General features: G+C 40.3%; 1 protein-coding gene and 1 long non-coding RNA gene across 2 annotated transcripts; both read right to left on the reverse strand.

The window, feature by feature from the left end:
• Positions 1-2,152: 2,152 nt before the first annotated feature.
• LOC148158232 (uncharacterized) lies at positions 2,153-2,784 on the reverse strand. Its single transcript, XR_015763702.1, has 3 exons — positions 2,617-2,784; positions 2,314-2,531; positions 2,153-2,237 (listed from the first exon to the last, which is right to left on the reverse strand). It is a non-coding gene; the product is annotated as an uncharacterized LOC148158232 (long non-coding RNA).
• A 9,993-nt stretch (positions 2,785-12,777) lies between these two features.
• Positions 12,778-19,088, reverse strand: zgpat (zinc finger, CCCH-type with G patch domain). Its single transcript, XM_014973633.2, has 7 exons — positions 18,939-19,088; positions 17,235-17,890; positions 16,486-16,619; positions 15,668-15,832; positions 15,448-15,570; positions 13,833-14,238; positions 12,778-13,265 (listed from the first exon to the last, which is right to left on the reverse strand). Exons 2-7 carry the CDS (start codon positions 17,834-17,836, stop codon positions 13,127-13,129), a joined length of 1,569 nt encoding a protein of 522 aa, XP_014829119.2. The 5' UTR covers positions 17,837-17,890; positions 18,939-19,088; the 3' UTR covers positions 12,778-13,126.
• Between the last annotated feature and the right edge of the window lie 259 nt (positions 19,089-19,347).

Below are 19,347 nucleotides of genomic sequence, written 5' to 3' on the forward strand. Positions count from 1 at the left end.
GTTAGAGCTAGACGAGTTTTCTCCGCCACCAGTTTAAACAGAGAATCTCCTGTATACCTATTTTAGGGTAAGACCCAGGTTTCAGGGATTTTCCGGACCTGTTAGACAGAGAGCTGGTCAGTAGTCAGTCGGTGGTGAGATTAAGGCGTGGCTGGCTATTGCAGAATAACGAACAGTGCAGAGCATCATCTGTGGGCGTATGTGCTGAACGTACAGTCAGGATCAGAGAGACACCAACATGCTGCTTCCGTTATGGCTGCTTAAACCTCAAGTCATCTGTTTGATTCTCATACTGAACAGGAGACTTTAAGGAATTATTTGAACAGTTCTTTTACCAATAGGAATTAGGATCCACATTTAAAGAGGGAGTATTATGTAAAATTGACTTTTACATCTTTTGTTATTCCCTCATCCGAAACGTACCTGGAGTGTTGCTTTGACTGTCATGCATGTTTGAGAAATACTAAGACTAATCTCCATGGCAACCACTCCGAGTGCAGATAGACTTAGTGCTCATTTATGCCGCTCCTTGGTGTCCTCTGATACAGGGAAATTTTTCTGCCATAATCCAAGAGCACATATCAGTCTGAATGCAGGATTTCATGTCTTTCTTAAAACTTTTATCGCTTGTACTCAAAACTTCTGGCTCTTGCACTGGGTTTGAGATTAAAGACTTAAACTGCAGAGATTTCTGAATATTCAAAGTACTGAAATAAAGCAGTTTGTATTTACAAAAGTGAAGAACATTTGACTCCTGATCCAGATTGTGGTCCACATGAATCCGTTTGGTAGAATAAGTCTTGGTAATTCATCTGTGTTTTAGATCCAGACTTTACTGAGGTGCTGGCATATAGCTTAGAACCCATGGCTGGAGAATCACTAAGTTTTAGAGTGTTCTCAGGAGAATGGTGGCCCCGATAAAGATAAAAGAGGATCAAGCCCAAAACATCAAGGTTCTCAATTTCCTCATCTCTCCAGCCAAACAGAGGGAGGTGACAGGGGACTCCAGGATTCCTTGAACACATTTTTATTTTGTTGGCTCTAGTGGCCTTTATTTGAAAGTAGTCTGACAGGAAAGAGGGTAATGAGAGAGGAAAGACATGCGACAAATGTCACCAGACCAGGAATCAAACCTACAACTACCACCAAGGACTGAAGCCTTCATATGTGGGTTGTGCTTTGCCCTTGTGCCACCACAGCTCCCCTCCTGCAACACATTTTTGAAATATGAACATCTCAGGTCACAGAAAAGAGGTTAGATAAGTACAGCACTATTAAAAATAAAAGCACTTTGGAATATTAATACACATTCAAAATTCTGTGTGATCATTGTGTTTGAGTATAAATCCAAGGTATTTGTCTGAAAAATCACAGGCAGAACATATAGATCAGTGTTTCTCAACCTTTTTCGGGCCAGCAGCCCCCTAGCCCTTATCCAGGTCCCTCACCGCCCCCCACCAAAGAATTTGTAGGCTACTTTGCACTGACCATTATTTTATCATTAATATTACCATCACTATTGTAGATGTTTTGATTTTTATGCTTGTTTCTGTATTTATCATCAAAAATAATTTCCCAGAGAACAAAAAAGCCATGGGAATAGAAATGATTTTCACAGGTGTTTACAAAAAATGCAATGAACATTCAAGTTAAAATTGGTAGGCCTAACAGCAGCCAATCAGAGTGGAAAAAATATTATTTTGTGCCATTTTCTAGTTGTTAAATATTCCACAAAATGATCAGATAAAAGATGTTCAACATGCCAGTTTAAACTTTGAACTATTTGCAAACCGACTGAGCTCTGCAACATTAAAACATGGATAGAACCGTAACTACATTAATCATAGCTCTTCTCAGTGTTTCTGAGAGTTTCTGGTGGTGCAGCTCTGTGCTGCCTTCAGGAGAATGGGACATCAGAGTATCAACCATAAAATTTCACCAACATGGCATTTATTGTGCAAACCAGAGCTTTCAAAAACTAAAGTTCCAGATCATTTTAATGCCATACAAATATGAGACAGAAACATGGATTATATCTTTATATAAACCTGTCTATTGATTTATAGATTAATAGTTTTACTGGACAGAAATTATAAATGTTATGGTGGGTCTTAATTTCTGAGCCCACATGCAGAAACTCACAGAGGCAGGATAAAAGTTTAGATGTTTTATTAACAAAGATAAAAGTGGTCAAAAACACCCACAGTCGTGAAGCTGCAGTGGGAAGACTGGCACGGCTGCACACAAAAGGAGAGTGGAGGTGAGTTTAATGGTTGTAGGAAAACAGGCTATTGGTATGGGTTCAGTGCTTACTTGTAGTAATTTGTTCAGGTCGGGGGAGAGGTCCGGTACCAGGTCGCGGTTAAGTGGGGGCTGACTCGGAGAGAGATGAGGGACGGACAGACTCGAGAGAGAGACTCCAAGAGCTTCGGGGCAGGCTCCAGCGACCGGTGAGTATAGCTCCCAGCGTCGTGGACGGAACTCCCTCAGGGTTTGAAAACGGGAGGTCTCCGGGGAAACTTGAAAGTGTCCTGGAAGGAGTCACAAAACAGGTAAGGGTTTGAAGGCTACTAGAAACGATCTCAAAGAGACAAACAGTAGAGAGGCTGGATGTACCACAATAGGTAAAACACTCTGGCGGTGAAGTGCAGGAGCCTGCCGCTTAAATACTCTTCTGATGATGATGATTCGAGCCAGGTGCGTCCAGCAGGAACCAACTGACACACCCACCAAGGAAAAGTGGCTCCTGGCGCCCTCTGATGGTCAGAGCTGAAAAGGAAGAAAAAACCCAACGTGGTACCCAACAATAAAGAACAAATCTGGTTCTTAATCAAATCCTAATGAGTCAAGTTGAAGTGTCATGGAGTCGTCAGCCTCATGACATTAACACTGACATGGAAAATAATATTAAAGAAATAAATATATATCAAATCTAATTAAAAATATAAATAAGTGATCAGTTATTTACTGTTATGGTCTGTAAGATATATTTATTCTCAGTATCAGATATGATGTCAACAAACCCATGACATTTAAACAATATTATTTTACCTTTTATCTGGACATAGTGTCTGTTTATTCTTGCCTCTGTATTAATTATTGCTGGAAGGGTCTTGCCATACCAGTTTATTCCTCTGTATTTACTTTAGTTTTTTCTTAGTTTATTCTTGCATTTCGTTGTTCATTCATTTCCATTTTCATCTGATTACTATTATCCTCGCTTGGTTTATTGCTATGTCCACTTTAGTTTCTTTCCTGTTGCTAGATTTATTTTATCGTTTATTGACCATCATTAATCTTCACTCATCACCTGCTGCGCCTCCTAATCATCATGTGTTTCACATCATGTGTTGATTTTTCACTGTTCAGCGTCGGATTCTCTGTTTTTATGCCATAATTCACATCTAGTTCGTCGCTCCGTTTTATGTCCCGCTTCTCCTGTTTCAGAGTTTTGCGCGATGTGCGCGTCGTTTTTTTTTTTTTTTTTTTATCCTGAGGTGCAGGGCGGTCGGGAAACGTATCGATGGGGAAAAGGCAGACTGACATAAACCTTTTAAAACAACGGAAACAATTTCTGCATTCTGATTATTGAAATTTAAAGTGCTGTGTTGTTCCATCACCCCAGTTTCATACCGGACCACTTACAGCTCCGGTGTTAACGCTATAAAATGACCGCTCTCTATCGAGGTATCACTATGGAGGGATTTCTTTATTTAAATGGGTTCATTTTTCAGAGACACAGTGAGGGTATCGTGATTTTAGCTACCAGTAGCAGGAGAACAGAGCTGCGCCAAGAAGCTAACAGAAGCTACAAACACTGAATAGAAGAAGAGCTGCCATGTATATTGTTGCAGCCAAGCATGTTTTAATGTTACACAATACAGTTTTACCAAGTTGCTCAAAGTCTAAACTGGTATTGTTGTGCATATAAGGTGTAAAGTTTACCTTCGACCAAACGCCCCCCAAAGGCATCCCAGCGCCCCCCTTTTGTAAAAATGTCCGCCAGCGCCCCCTGCCGTCCTCTGAACGCCCCCTGGGGGGCGGTACTGCTCACGTTGAGAACCGCTAATACAACCCCTGGCAAAAAGTATGGAATCACCAGTGTTGGATGAGCAGTCATTCAGACATTTCATGCTGTAAAACAAACTCGGATCAAAAACATGATACAATATTAAGGTCATTCCAAAGTGCAACTTGTTGGCTTTCAGGAACACTCAAAGAAATGAAGAGAAAACATTGTGGAAGTCAGTGAATGATACTTTTATTGACCAAACACAGGGAAATAAATATGGAATCACTCAATTCTGAGGAAAAAAGTATGGAATCACTCAAATTGGAGGTAGAAAAAAGGACACACCCAGTCTATTTCCTTTCCCTAAATGGACACCTGCCCCAGATTAGATGTGCCCGTTAGTGTGCAGATCAAAACACCTGCAGTCATGACACCTTGGAGGGCTGCTGGACGAAGTGGAGTGGCGAGAACCATGACTCCAACAAGAGAAATGTCCCTTGAAACAAAAGAGAGGATTGTGAAACTTCTTGAAGAAGGTAACCCTTCACGCATGGTTGCTAAAGATGTGGGCTGTTCACAGTCAGCTGTATCCAAGATATGGTCCAAACACAAACAGCATGGAATGGTTGTTAAAGCCAAGCGTACTGGTAGACCAAGAAAGACATTAAAGCGTCAAGACAAACAACTAAAGGTCATTTGTCTTGAAAACCAAAAAAGTACAACTAAACAGATGAAGCATAAATGGGAGGAAGCTGGAGTCAATGTATGTGACCGAACCGTAAGAAATCGCCTAAAGGAGGTGGGATTTCAATACAGGAAAGCTAAATGAAAACCAGCATTGACACCTAACCATAAAAGAACAAGATTCCGATGGGCTAAGGAGAGGCAATCATGGACTGTGGATGACTGGATGAAAGTTGTCTTCAGTGATGAGTCAAGAATCTGCATTGGACAAGGTGATGATGCTGGAACTTTTGTTTGGTGCCGTTCCAGTGAGATTTATGAAGAGGCCTGCCTGAAGAAAACAACCAAATTTCCACAGTCCTTGATGATATGGGGCTGCATGTCAGGCAAAGGCACTGGGGAGATGACTGTGGTTAATTCTTCTATCAATGCACAAGTTTACATTGACATTTTGGACAGTTTTCTCATCCCTTCAATTGAACAGATGTTTGGAGATGATGAAATAATTTTCCAAGATGACAATGCATCGTGCCATAGGGCAAAAACAGTGAAGGCATTCCTTGAAGAAAGACACATTCAGTCGATGTCATGGCCTGCAAATAGTCCAGATCTCAACCCAATAGAAAACCTGTGGTGGAGATTGAAAAAAATGTTCCACAAGAAGGGTCCAACCTGCAAAGCTGATCTGGCAACTGCTATCAAAGAGAGTAGGCACCAAATACTGTTTGTCCCTCATCAAGTCCATGCCTCAGAGACTAAAAGCTGTTATAAAAGCCAAAGATGGTGCAACTAAATACTAGTGATGTATTTTGAATGGTCTTTTGTTTATGTGTTTTTCATGATTCCATACTTTTTTCCTCAGAATTGAGTGATTCCATATTTATTTCCCTGTGTTTGGTCAATAAAAGTATCATTCACTGACTTCCACAATGTTTTCTCTTCATTTCTTTGAGTGTTCCTGAAAGCCAACAAGTTGCACTTTGGAATGACCTTAATATTGTGTCATGTTTTTGATCCGAGTTTGTTTTACAGCATGAAATGTCTGAATGACTGCTCATCCAACACTGGTGATTCCATACTTTTTGCCAGGGGTTGTATAGAGGAAAGAGTCCAGAACTGGATGGAGCGCTCACCTTTCAGGATGACTGAAGAAATAAACACCGGAATGATGTCAGGTCAGGTTTCTGACCTTGGGCCCCAGGAGAACATTGACCCAAACACAACAAGCATCAAGAGATGTGAAGACAAGAGTTCAGTTTTCACTTTATTACTTTTGCTAGTGTGGCGACACTAGATGAAACTCAGATTTTGTGGAATTTTAGTTTTAATAAATTGCTCAACACCACCACCCTGGGAATTTCACCCAGAGAATATTACCTTTAAGGCACACAAGTTCAGCTATGCGAATACTGAAACATCTGAGACAGTTTTAAGTTTACAAAAAAATAAAAAATAAATTCTTTAAAACCATTTTTTTAAAAGAATGAAACAAAGGAAAACAAAGTGCAGTATCTGAAGTTACCGGCTGGAGGGGGCGCTATAGGGACGGCATCCACCAAATGAACAAAAAAAAAAACAACAAAAACAGACGCAGTGAGACAACCCAAACTAAAGAATCACAGGACGCAGAAGGGGAAGACACCATCACCACACTAACACCGGACCTCAGCAACTGCAAACAAAAAAAACAGTTAATATAACAATCTTAAACCTAAAAAAAGAAACAATATCAGCCCGGCTAAATGAACAAAGAGGGCTGTAAACAAAATAAGTAAAGAAATAGAAAAAAAAACTAGCATAGAAAATACAAGTTAAAAACATCAGGACTAGGCGTGGCCCTCTTGCCACGTCACAGCAGGAGGTGAAATGGGCGCCGATGCCACGCCCCAAACACGCCGCCGCAGTCCGACTTTAAAACACCTGAGTGAAGTTGGCCCCCCCACCTTCTTCAAATCAGACAAAATTGGTGTCAAACGTTTGTGCAGCAAAAATTTCCGTTTGTGCCGCTATCATTTTAAAGATATAAAGAAATGTCTCCAGAGGTCATCCAAGGTCAACCAACCCCCCACCTTCTTCAAATCAGACAAAATTGGTGTCAAACGTTTGTGCTACGTTTGTGCTGGTTTGTGCAGCAAAAATTTTCGTTTGTGCCGCTATCATTTTAAAGATATAAAGAAATGTTTCCAGAGGTCATCCAAGGTCAACCAACCCCCCACCTTCTTCAAATCAGACAAAATGGGTGTCAATCAACTCGGCTACGTTTGTGTTGGTTTGTGCAGCAAAAATTTTTGTTTGTGCTGCTTTGGCTTTGAATATATTAATGAAAGTGTAAAGGTCAAAAGGTCAACCAGCCCCCCAACTTTTATGAAATCCAACTTTCTTTATATCTTTAAAATGATAGCGGCACAAACGAAAATTTTTGCAGCACAAACCAGCACAAACATAGCACTAATGGTTGACACTGATTTTGTTTGATTTCATAAAAGTGGGGGGCTGGTTGACCTTTTGACCTTTACACTTTCATTAATATCTTTAAAGCCAAAGCAGCACAAACGAAAATTTTTGCTGCACAAACCAGCACAAACGTAGCACAAACGTTTGACACCAATTTTGTCTGATTTGAAGAAGGTGGGGGGGCCAACTTCACTCAGGTCTTTAAAATGAATGTGCAGAAATCCGAGAGACGAAAGCAGACAGAGCAGCAATGGTCCAACTGTGGGGGACCTATGAAAATTAATTAGTTACCATTTTAAATAAAACTGGAACAAACTAGAGCTTAGATGAGCGTTAATTTCTTACCTGCCGATCCACACGAACACACACTCCCTCGCAGAACGAGGAAGAGGAGGAGCGCAGCGCAGTGGCGTTTTATGATCTCACTTCAATTTAGATTTTCTGACCAAGATCAACTAAAGTGCAGGGAGAGAGAACACCTACCACCAGGATATCAGCGCAACATGCACCAGCCGGCGATTTGCTGCCTTTCGCTGCCAGAGCCCACAGGACGCGAACCACACAGTGGGAGAACAAAGAGACACGTCCTGATTGAACGCAGCAGCTCCTTATATACACCACGCCCACCTTAAGAACCAGAACTTTTCACCTGGAAACTATTTGTGTAGAATTATGTATATTTCTATACCACTACATTACTTATAGCTGATAATGGGCTGTTTGCATACAACATGGAGTACATTAATGGAGATCTATCATGTTAGTGGTAGTGCTCATGCTAATGCTTGCATTTTAACTTAAAGTAGTATTTTAGCTCATTTTGATATAAATTTAACAAACTAAATTGTCTAAGCTGATGTTAGTCAGTACCATAGTGACATTACGCCACAGTATTGTGGAGTTTGTGGTTGCATGTGACAAAATATGAAAAAATGTAATGGATATTAATGCTGTTGTAAGGCAGTGAGTGCTAAACCAATGACTACATTGGTTGCTTAGTTTACCAGAGGGAGCAAAAAGGAAGAAAAAAAAACATAGTCTTGATTTCACTCCTCTGAGTTTCACAGACAATTGGATTTATGAGGCGACTCATGCCAATTAAATGTACAACAAAGCTTCTTTCCTAAAAAATTCTCAGCCTGCACAGTCACAGACCAAACTCTGCAGCCTTATAATATCTTCAGGTGAGCAGCTTAACAAGCCGGCCCAAATAAACGCCTGTCAGTGTCGCCTCCTAATCAATTCCCCCATCACGCCTCCTTAATCTCATAATGCGGGCCGTGATGAGCGCCGATTAACTGTGAAAACTTCCCTAATAGGTCTGCAGGAGTTGCATGGTGCATCCAGATGACGGGGGGATAGAGGAGTGTAAATCTGTCACCCCTTCCTTTCCCTGCAAACCTTGAGGCTCATAAATGGGGAAGCCATGAAGCTCGGACCCTCCAGGGATCCCATTAAATCCACACACATGGTACATTTGCCCATTTTCTCCCACAATCAGCAAATTCCAAGTGATCCCCAGCAGCCAACGTGCTGCCACTCATCAGAAACAGAGCGCAAACGCTCGGCTCCATCCACTCAACTAAAACTGTATCTCTTTGAGGTCGCTCTAACTTTAACATGAAGTTTGGCGTTATCTCTCCCCCTGCAGGGCTATTGCGATTGTTCAGATTTGCTGACAGCCATTAGTTTCTCCGGTAACTGTCCTTCATAGTCTCAGGCTATCCCTAAACTTTAGTTGAGTTAGTCTTACCTGAGTCTGTTGGGAAGAAATCATTTGTGTTTTTCTAACTTTTTTTTGCAGGGGCTGATGTAGAAATATTTACCTTGGGGGCAAGGGAGTAGCAAGAGGCAGGGGGGCAATGCTGGAACCCCTCAGTGAAGAATGTAAAAATTCCACCCCTGAATAGAGGTAACAAAAAAAAGACACTAAGCATTTTATTGTATCACCATCTGCATTTCAACAAATGTGCGCAGGTCTTTGTCTGTATTCTACTAATGCTGAAAAAACAGAGTTTCTGAATTATGGTGTTTACCTGAAATAAGACATGACATGAAAATCATATGTAAATAAGCTTGTTCTCACAATAAGACATTAACAATCATGGCAGAAATGGATATAAACACTTACATGAGATATATTCAGAAATCAGCCATGATTGGCTCATCATCTATCAGCCAATCAGAGAAGATGTCAGCCTCTTGTTCAGTCATTAGGCTGATAAGCCCTGCCCACTTGGTAGTGGCTATGTATGAGGCCTTTTGGGGAAACTGTAGTCACTAATTTTACATAAAAACTATTAATTCAACACATTCAAACACTTCAAACACACTAAAACAGACATTAATTTACCTGAGACAAATGGAAAAGAAGAAGAAAGAAAGAAAAGCAAAGTCGTCTTTGGAGAGTTGCAAAAGCAAATCTAGTTTGTTCCTCACGTGTACAAACTTTTATAGTAAAGGCATATTCTTCTGTTTAATTTATTCAAATAAGGCGTATCTTTCCTCATCCAACCAGGAGCTATCTCGGACCCTCTTAAAAGTTAGAAACTCCCTACAATTTGTTTTCAAGATCAAACACCAGTTGTCTCCTTTATCTAAACAAAGTGGAAGCAGAGCTTCTCCTCTACTGGCCTGAACTCCTGCTGTTTTATGGCTTTTCACAGATCAGTGTGAAGCTGGAACTTCTCCTGATTGTTTTCCCACACAGACAAAAGGCAGATCAGAAGATCTTAGCAAACAATCTGCTGTAACTACTGGTAACATAAAGGTTAATAGGGCAGAATAAGTTATTAATCTGAAAACTATAATTAGTCTGTTTCAATCAAGACATGTTAACAACTAGGAGAGATTACAAATTAGATTATGTGTCTTACAGATATTCTATGCTGCATTCAGTTTTACACCAGCTGTTAAACCTTATCAAAGTGGTCAAAAGGTTAAACTCACACACAGATCCACGAGCCCCTGTAAATGCCTGCTCAGTCCACAGAGAAACTAGCTGTGTTTTAAATTGTCGAGAACTACAAGCTAAGTTATTTTAATTCAAATATCCTACATAAGAGATTACACTGATTGAACGACGGGTATAATTTGGAGCGAATTTTCTTATTTAAAACACTATTAATTTGATCTAATATTGAACATATGGTTAATTTTTTCAACTAGCATATTTTAAATTTATTTTCTTAACAAAAGACATGCAGCAAATTTCGATTCGATTTGATTCGATTCAATTCGATTCGATTCGATTTCGGCAGTGCCACGTCGAGATCTGTAATCTCTGTATGCAATGCGTGTGCTCCCTGCACGCTAGGTTGAAAAACGCGTGGCACAGTGGTTAGCACGGGAAGATCTGTGGTCCCTTCATGCTGAATTACTGTTAAATAAAGCCCACCAGCCACAAAAACAGTTCCTTAAAAAATCTTCCTCTGGCATAAACCTTACATTTAGATAATGAAAATGGAGCAAAAATGAAGATTTAAGAATATGAATATTTGATTTGCAGCAGCAGTGTTAAGCCTTTTTAGAGACAGAGGAGACATTCAGCAGCCAACCTGCCTGGAGACAGTGAGCCAAGCTGCTGCCCAGATTTATTATTAAACAAGGAGGTTATTGTAGCTTCACAGATGTCGTGTGTGCTATATGAGGTCTGGGCATTGCTTTAAAACGCTGCATACTCCTGGCGATGGAATAGTAAAAACTCTGTAATACTCAGTAAATGGCACAAAGCTCCACAGCAGCCTCCAGTCAGAACTCAGAGAAGTATTAGAAAGCACTCAAATACAGATGAATGTTTATTAGTATGTTGCAAAAACATTCACCTTAAAGAACCCAACACTTTTTCCTGTTCTAACTGAATATGTCAATGTATTTTTTAGGGATTCAATTAGACACAAGTACACTATGAAGTGAAAGGGAATGAATTATAATAGAAATCTTAGTTTTCATCCCCGTTTACTCTGATAGCACAAAAACAGCAGCCAAAATCACAGGGCTGCACAGTGGCGCAGTTGGTAGAGCTGTTACCTTCAACAAGAAGGTTCTGGGTTCAACTCCCAGCCTGGGGTCTTTCTGCATGGAGTTTGGATGTTCTCCCTGTGCATTGTGGGTTCTCTCCAGGTTCTCCAGTTTCCTCCCACAGTCCAAAAACATGACTGTCAGGTTAACTGGTCTCTCTAAATTGCCCCTAGGTGTGAGTGTGTGTGTGTGCATGGTTGTCTGTCTCTGTGTTGCCCTGCGACAGACTGGCGATCTGTCCAGGGTGAACCCGCCTCTCACCCGGAACATTAGCTGGAGATAGGCACCAGTAACCCTCCTGACCCCACTAAGGACAAGGGTGAACAGAAAATGGATGGATGGATGGATTACCTTAAAGGGGCAGTAACATGTATTTTCCAGGGACTTGGTGCCATTTTATAGCACAACAGAGTAATAAAAATGTTGGATATAAAATAAATTTGAAATTGAGCCTCTGTCTCTTTGAGAAGCTCCTTCACTTTACATATAACAGCAGATTTGATCTGTTTTTATCTTTTTCATGAAATAATTCCATTGAATTTACACAACAGAATGCTAATAATACTTGTTTTTTTTTTTTTGTCATTATGTTGAAAACTAGGCTTTTTATATCAGTTCTGTTAACAAAATAAATTTAAAATATGCTAGTTTTAAAGCTTATCATGTCTTGATTGAATAGCCTAATTATTCTGCCCTATTGACCTTTATGTTACCTGTAGTTACTGATGGTTTGCTAGATCTTTTGAACTACCCTTTATCTGTGTGGGAAACAATCAGGAGAAGTTCCAGCTTTTCACACTAATTTGTGAAAAGCCATAAAACAGCAGGAGTTCAGGAGAAGCTCTGCTCTCACTTCATTTAAACAAAAGGGGACAGATGACCTTAGACCATGACTTGCAAGAAGTTTAAGAAGGGTCAGAGATAGCTTCTGGTTGAATGAGCAAAGGTACGCCTTATTTGAATAAATTAAAGACAAGAATACGCCTTCACTATAAAACTTTCTACACAGAAGTAACAAATTAGATTTGCTCTCGCAATTCTCCAAAGACGTCTTTGCATTTCTTTTTTCCTTCCTTCTTCTTTTCCATTTGTCTCAGGTAAATGAATGTATGTCTCTGTTGTTCAGCAATTTCTGTTGTAATTTGCATAAATTGTCTTCTATTGGATTAAACTCTGTAATTCTGTGATGTCTGCACTCGTTTTCTGTGTGGCTACACTTGGTCCGCCGGGAGAACCTGGGATCGAAGAAGATCGAGCCAGAGAGTTTTCTTAAGAAATATTATAACCTAAAATCTTCTTCAACAGTTCCCACCATCTTCTTTTTGTAAAGGTTTAAGTGAAATAGTGGTTCTTTAATTATTACTACACATTTCCTATTATAGATATTTATCAGAAATTATTTGCTCTTTTTTTCTAAAGCGCATGTGGTTCTGAAATGTTTTTGTAACTAAACTGAGGGTAAAAACGGCTCTTTGGGTTGTAAAGGTTGCAGACCCTGTGCCTAGATGCATGATTTCTATGCTAAAACATGGCAGTGGCAGCATCATGCTGTGAGGATGCAAAATACAGTTGCATACCACAATTATTGAAGTTTTTAAACCCAGGTATTCTTTTCTTTCCAGAATTAAACGATATTTTATTAACTTTGTTTTTGTGATGTCACAAAATGTGAGGCAAATGTTCAGCTGTGGTGTCAGAACCAAAAAAACTAAACAGGTCATTCATGACAACTAAAAATGTATTTTTAACAACATTGTTAAATTTCCATAAACCATCCACAATAAACAACTAATAAAAGAACTGCGCTGCCAGCTAAAAGTCATGATGTTGGTAGCAAATCATCCAGAAGGAATCCTTTAAAAAACAAGAAAAAAGAAGAAACAAGGCAGAGAAGTGACAATAAGCAGTGAATATGAGTTAATTAGAGGCCAGCAGCGCCTCCCTCTGTCTGTGTAGTTAGAACTCTGTCATCTTCTTGTGTGTGTCTGCCTTCTTGTGCTCCCTCTGGATGGACAGCTCTTGTGCTTTCTGCTGGGCCAGCAGGCGGCGGGCCGCTGACAGCTTCTCCTCCAGCTGCTTCACTCTGGATGAATCCCTTTGCACAAACACAAACAACAAATAGATGTGAAGGCGGACGGGGGAGATGACAAGTCAGGCTGGTTTTAGCAGCACTGTTTCTTCACAAGATATTCCCACCTTAGTTACAGTTCACACTCTTCCCACAGTTCTTGTTGGGGGATATGAATTTATTACTTCTACTTGTTTCAAAACGTTTTCTGACATATAATGGAACATTTTTTTCTTTCCCAAACAATTGAAAAATAATAAGATGGCATATTAAGGCCATTGCACATAGGAAAAAAAAGGAGTGAATTTCCACCAAAAAACTCAAAAATGGTGAAATTAATTTCAGAAGTTTTCAAGATAAATACCCCGAAAACTTTCATCTTGAAAAGTCAAAATTTGACAGAAAAAAAGATTTCAAAAGTCAAAAGTTGAAACTTTTGACTTTTGAAATTCCTGAAAGTTTTTTTCTAATCAAAAAAAAATTTCAGATTAACTTCTTTTTCTATCAAATTCAGAAGCATAAATCTTAAATAGGGCAGGGTTCTCATGTTTCCAGATTTTGCAGAAGCAGTTAGTGACTATGTTCAGTACTGACCTGCCCGTCTGTCTGCTGAGGGACTCGCTCAGTTTCTGGATCTCCCTCTCGGTCTGGGCCACCCTCTCTGCGGCCTGGAAGAGCTTCACATTCAGGCTCCTCTTGGTGCTTTTCCCGGCCCTGTAAGCCTCCACCCCGGTCGCTCCCGCTGCCCCAGCAGCAGCAGCAGGATCTGAGCTCTTATCTCCCAGCTTGTGGTTTAAAAAATCAAAGACAGTACGGCGCCCTCCGGTGGAGACTTTTGGCTTTCTGCGGCGCTTTGGCCGGCTGGGTTGGGCGCCATCTTGAGCAGCCCTGTTGTGGGTACGCCTCTGTGTCAGCTCGGCACACTCATCCAGAGACTTTCCCTTGGGTAGGATCACGGCCATCACCGGCTCCACCCGACCCTCCTGGAGCTTCCCTAGGCCTGGGGAGGCAAAAGAAGCTCTGAAATATTTGTTTCTGTGTGTGTGTGGGGGTGTGTGTGTTTTTTTTTAAACAAAATCAGCACTGGCACAATTTTGAAATAATTAAATAATCCGTTAATATTTTTATTATTATTTCAACTTTTTTATATGAAGTTGATCAGAGATTCTAGTAACTTCTAGTTTTGTTTCCTCAATTAAAAGTTGCTCCTTTAGACAAACATTGAAAATGAGCATATTTACTATAAGGCTTAAACACAATGTTTACAATAATGTGTTTGCATAGTCCATATTAAATCAAGTCAAGTTAACCGTATAACACATTTCAGCAACAAGCCACCATAAAAGTCATAATACAGAAATCATTTATCAAATCTCATCATCAAAACCATCAAGCAAATACGGTACACATCAAATATGTTGATCAATGTTTCACTGACAACAAACTCTAAACAGGTGGGTTTATATTCTGGATTTAAAGGAATTGGAAGTTTGTTCTGAATTTGTGGTGCATAGAAGCTGAATGCTGCCTCTAAACCCACTCAGAAGAGCTGAGTGGTCTGGTAACAACAACGACAGAACAAATCTGAATTAACAGATCTATTCCAACAAGCTGCCACCATAAGCAACTCTAAGATCTAGAATTCTAGTTCGTGATGTTCTGTTCTTGGGGTCAAACCCTGTTTAAAGTCCCTTTCAAATGTTTTTCCTCTCATCGTTCAGCTACAGATTGACTTTAGTTTCATTGGCACCAAGACAGAATGTTCCAGAAATAATTTTACTTTCAAGCATGTTTTATTTTATGTTTTTGGGCCGTGCCTGAAGGACCTTTCATTTATTAAGCCTTATAAATGGATCAATGCTTTTTGCAGATGAAGCCCATCTCTATATGTTTGCATTGATGAATCTTTTGTTTCTGGGATCCCAGCTGCACGCTGGAACGTTCCCCTCAGGTCTACAGAGAAACTTTGAATCAAGTCACACAAAACGTCTTAAAAAGTAGAACTTCAATGAGCTGCTAAATTTTTACTACAAGTTAAATTCAAGCAAATTATTCTCAACTGATATTAATTTTGGAAAAAGGTATATATGTAATAACAATGCTGTCAGTGTTCCGACATGTTCAGATTTACAGAACAGAAATACATATATTTCAATTAATAAAGTCTGATTAATGAATCTTCTGGTTTTAATGTGTTAGTCTTTCTCACCTTTTCCAAACTCGTAGCCCATTTTGAGCATTAGCTTGGATCCGATGCCTCTGGTATGAGCCTCCCAGCCCCCGAAGTTAGCACTGCTCACTGCTTCAGACGATTCTGTGGCAGAGTCGAGAACTGCCGAAAAATAACAGAAAAGGAAAGGTTGAAGCAAACATTGACAGGTTCAATTTAAATAGTATATTTGGTCTACACGTTATTGGCTTTTCTAAACCTTTTGCATATCCCACTGCATCTGCATCTCCCGTTTCGTCTGAATCAGAGTCAGAGGAGAGCGGGTCGTCTTCCCTGAGGGGCGGGATGACCCCGTCGGCCTCGACGACAGCGTCTTTCATCAGCAGCGAGTCAAACTTTACTGTGAAGAAACCACTGTCAATTTCTGACAGGAGAGAAAACATTACAAGTCAATGAAATAACATGGTTTATGTGATACGTCATTTTTATAAAACATTTCTTTTTCACATATTGTTCAAACTGTTACAGTAGAATTTTAGACAGATAATCTGTGAAAAGAATCGTCCTTCTTTGGCTCCTCCTAGTGGTTAAACTGCCTTCAGCAGAAAGATGGTCCTGGTCAGAAACAACCAATCAGAGCCAGGAGGCGGGTCTTAGAAGTGTCAATCACACTCACACCCTGTGTTGCCAGACTGAGCTCCTGTTGAACATGTTTGGCTGGAAAACACAACTCTGGGGCGGGTTGTTAAAATTTGGGCTGCTTCTCAAAACATTTGGTGAGTTTTTAGAAAAATTCTATCGAAATATTTGTGGTTGTGTGGTAGAAAAGCACAAAACCTATGTATTATAATAAAATGCCACGTTATTGCACTCATTTCATTAGTCCATTTACTTTGAAATGTCTAGAATCTGTTGAATGTGACATCATCACTAGTTAATTGTCACTTTAGTGAGAAACACAAATCCCAGTGCAGCTTCAGGATTTAAAAGGACAAAGCGACACAAAGGAGTCCAAGAGTCAAGTGTTTGTTTTTTGTTTTGTTTTGTTTTAATTATGTATCAACAGCTCAGAATTACCTTTTATCCTGGCCGGGTACCAGATGCCGTCCTCATGTCGAGCCAAGCAGGCAGAACCTTCTTCAAGGTTACTGAGGTCGCAGTCCAAGAACTCCCGGAGCTCGGACACATACACCACCTCCCCATGGGAAAACCTTCATCAGAAAACACCAGAGGAATGGAGGTTATAGAAAAACTAATCCACTGAGGCTCCTGGTCAAAGTCATATTTAAGGAGCAGGGCGGAATGGGGACAGAGTCAGACAGCATTTATCTACAGGCAGATTAAAGTAATATTTTTATAATTCTTTTTACTATCCTTTCAGAAATGCCCATCTCATCAGATGAAAATCAGCTTAAATCCAATTCGTCCAGGGATGTGAATAATTTTGGTCTGAATTTTAGGCAAATAAAATATTTTTGGTCTAATCTTGTCCCATGGGCTTGTGGTAAATTAAAAGGGCTGAATAATTTGATAGCGTATTATGGCCATTTTAGATAGAAAAAAGGGAGTAATTTGTGGCCAAAAAACTCTAAATTTTTTAATAAATCTGAATTAAAAAATAAATAAATAAAACATGGAAATTTCCAGTTTGAAAAGCTGAGAATTTGCTAGAAAAGAATCAGCAATTTTGAGATTAATCTTGGAAATTTTCTAGAAAAAACTTGGAAATTTCTGAGTTTCAGAAGTCCAGTTTTATTCAAAATGGGAGAATTAAGAAAATTAGTTCACATAAAATTAACTTTAAAACGGGTCAGGAAAGGTTTTACCTGCAGTTCTCCTGAAAGCGACATTTGTCCTCCAGGTAGTAGGGACACGGCTTCATGGATTTCTGAGTGGGGTGGACGAAAAGCACTCGGACCTGAGCCTCCTCTCCGTCCGGCGGCTCTGCCCCCACCACCATGGCGTTGTGGTACTCCAGCGTCCCCCAGGATGTCCTGTAGGGGGCTCTCACCTTGGTACCGCTAAGCGCGTCCTCTCCCTCCTCGTCTTCCTCCTCTTCTCCGTCTCCCTCTCTGCCTTCCTCGTCCTTCTCTCTGGAGTCGGAGCTGCTGCCTGAACACTCTCCCAGTTCTGAGTAAAAAGCGGCAAACTCTGCGCTCAGGCTCTCGTCGGCCCTGCTGGTGTCGGCCGCCGCCTCGCAGGTGTTCCCGTGCGGCTCGTTACTGTCCTCCAAGCTGGCCAGCAGCCGGCTCTTTTTGACGGACACCAGGCTGGCCTCTGTGAGTTCTATCAGCTGGCACAGGTCTTCCTTCAGTTTGAGCAGGTCCGGCTGCTGGCTGGGGTCCAGGCCCGCGGACAGGGCCGTCTCCACCTGCTGCAGCTGAGCGCCATAGGCGGCGATGGCGGCCTCCAGGGTCGCTTCATCCATGCCGACCGCTTGGCACCGGGACGGACAGGAGAGGTCAGCATCAAACGGTGCTGACTGCAGAAGAGGATGGAGGTTTAGAGATGATTTAGACAGGATCACGAGAAAGATGCAGGGTGGGGATTTATCGTATCGTTTATCATGTATTGGGAACATTTCTTATAAGAATTTTGATTTGTCTTGACATTTACATTAATGTTGTTAAAAACAAAACTGACATTATTGAAAATGTTATTTTTACTGTTTTCTCAACTGTATTTTGTCAAATATCAGTACATTTGATAAAATGATTATAGTTACTGTGTGAAGTTTAGTGACACAAATCACTTGTTTAAGTGGCATCCTGAAGAAGACTGTTTAAAATTGAAGCTTTTCGATAGCAGTATTTGTGGAGCTATGACTGCTATATCCTTGAAAATGATGTAATAGTTTTTCATTTGTATCGTTATCACAACAGTGCAACAAAATATTGTGATAATAAGTCCGTATTGCCTGCCATTGGATGGATGGATGGATGGATGGATGGATGGATGGATGGATGGATGGATGGATGGATGGATGGATGGATGGATGGATGGACCATCAGATTAAACACTTTTATCCACTTCATTTCTTCTAAAAACTTCAGATGGTTGGAGCATCTTATGATCAGATCTTTATTATTTTCACAATGAGACACAAAGGGAATAAAGTCTGGAAGAAGAAATATTTTTCCATTTTCTTGTTTTCTATTTCCCTTTTTACCCAAACCTGAAACAAATTCCACAATTTTGGTTTATAACATTATAACATTCCCCTCCGTGGTAAAAGGTGTGTGAAGATGTACATCAAAAAGGTGTATGTCTTCCAGATTTACATCTTTTCACTGTCAGTAAAAAGGACACAAAGGGGTCTGGTTAGTCTCATGTAAAGAGACATGCTTTGTGTTCTGCCTGTGTGAATAAAATAAGCTCACTTATTGTGCCATAAAGGAAGCTGCAGTCAAACGTTTTTACTGTTGTACACTAGAGACTGAAACCAATTGAGATATTGCTTTAGCTGCTAGCCGTGTTTCCGGTTAGACTGGACCAATACTGGCTATAAAGCACATTTATTCATTTATTACCTCAGTAAGTAGTCGGCTTCTCTGTCATCAGCGCTGGCTCTGGTAAAAGTAACAGCAACATGGTGGTTGTTTTAAGAAACACCAGCCAGGAAAAAAAGCTCTAGACAGGACAGACCGGGGTCAGCTTACGAAAAATGAGCAAAGGCTGGACTTCCGTTCAAACTTCTATTCTTTCACAATAAAACAAAGCCTTCTTGTTCCCTAGACAGTTACAGCCACTGGAAAAGTAAAAATTGAGCTAACTGCTTTTAAACAGTTGACACATAGACCTGTTCTATTTCAAATGTGAGATTTATTATTAAAGCTCTTTAATTTTAAATTAAATAAAACTAGCGGTCATTAGACAAGAGGCAGAGTACATCCTGAACAGGACAAAACAGATAAACTCAGGATACACACACTACAGACC

The sequence above is a fragment of the Poecilia mexicana genome, unplaced genomic scaffold (assembly GCF_051168715.1).
Source record: "Poecilia mexicana isolate PSO_F unplaced genomic scaffold, ASM5116871v1 scaffold_7, whole genome shotgun sequence".
Taxonomy (NCBI): Eukaryota; Metazoa; Chordata; class Actinopteri; order Cyprinodontiformes; family Poeciliidae; genus Poecilia; species Poecilia mexicana.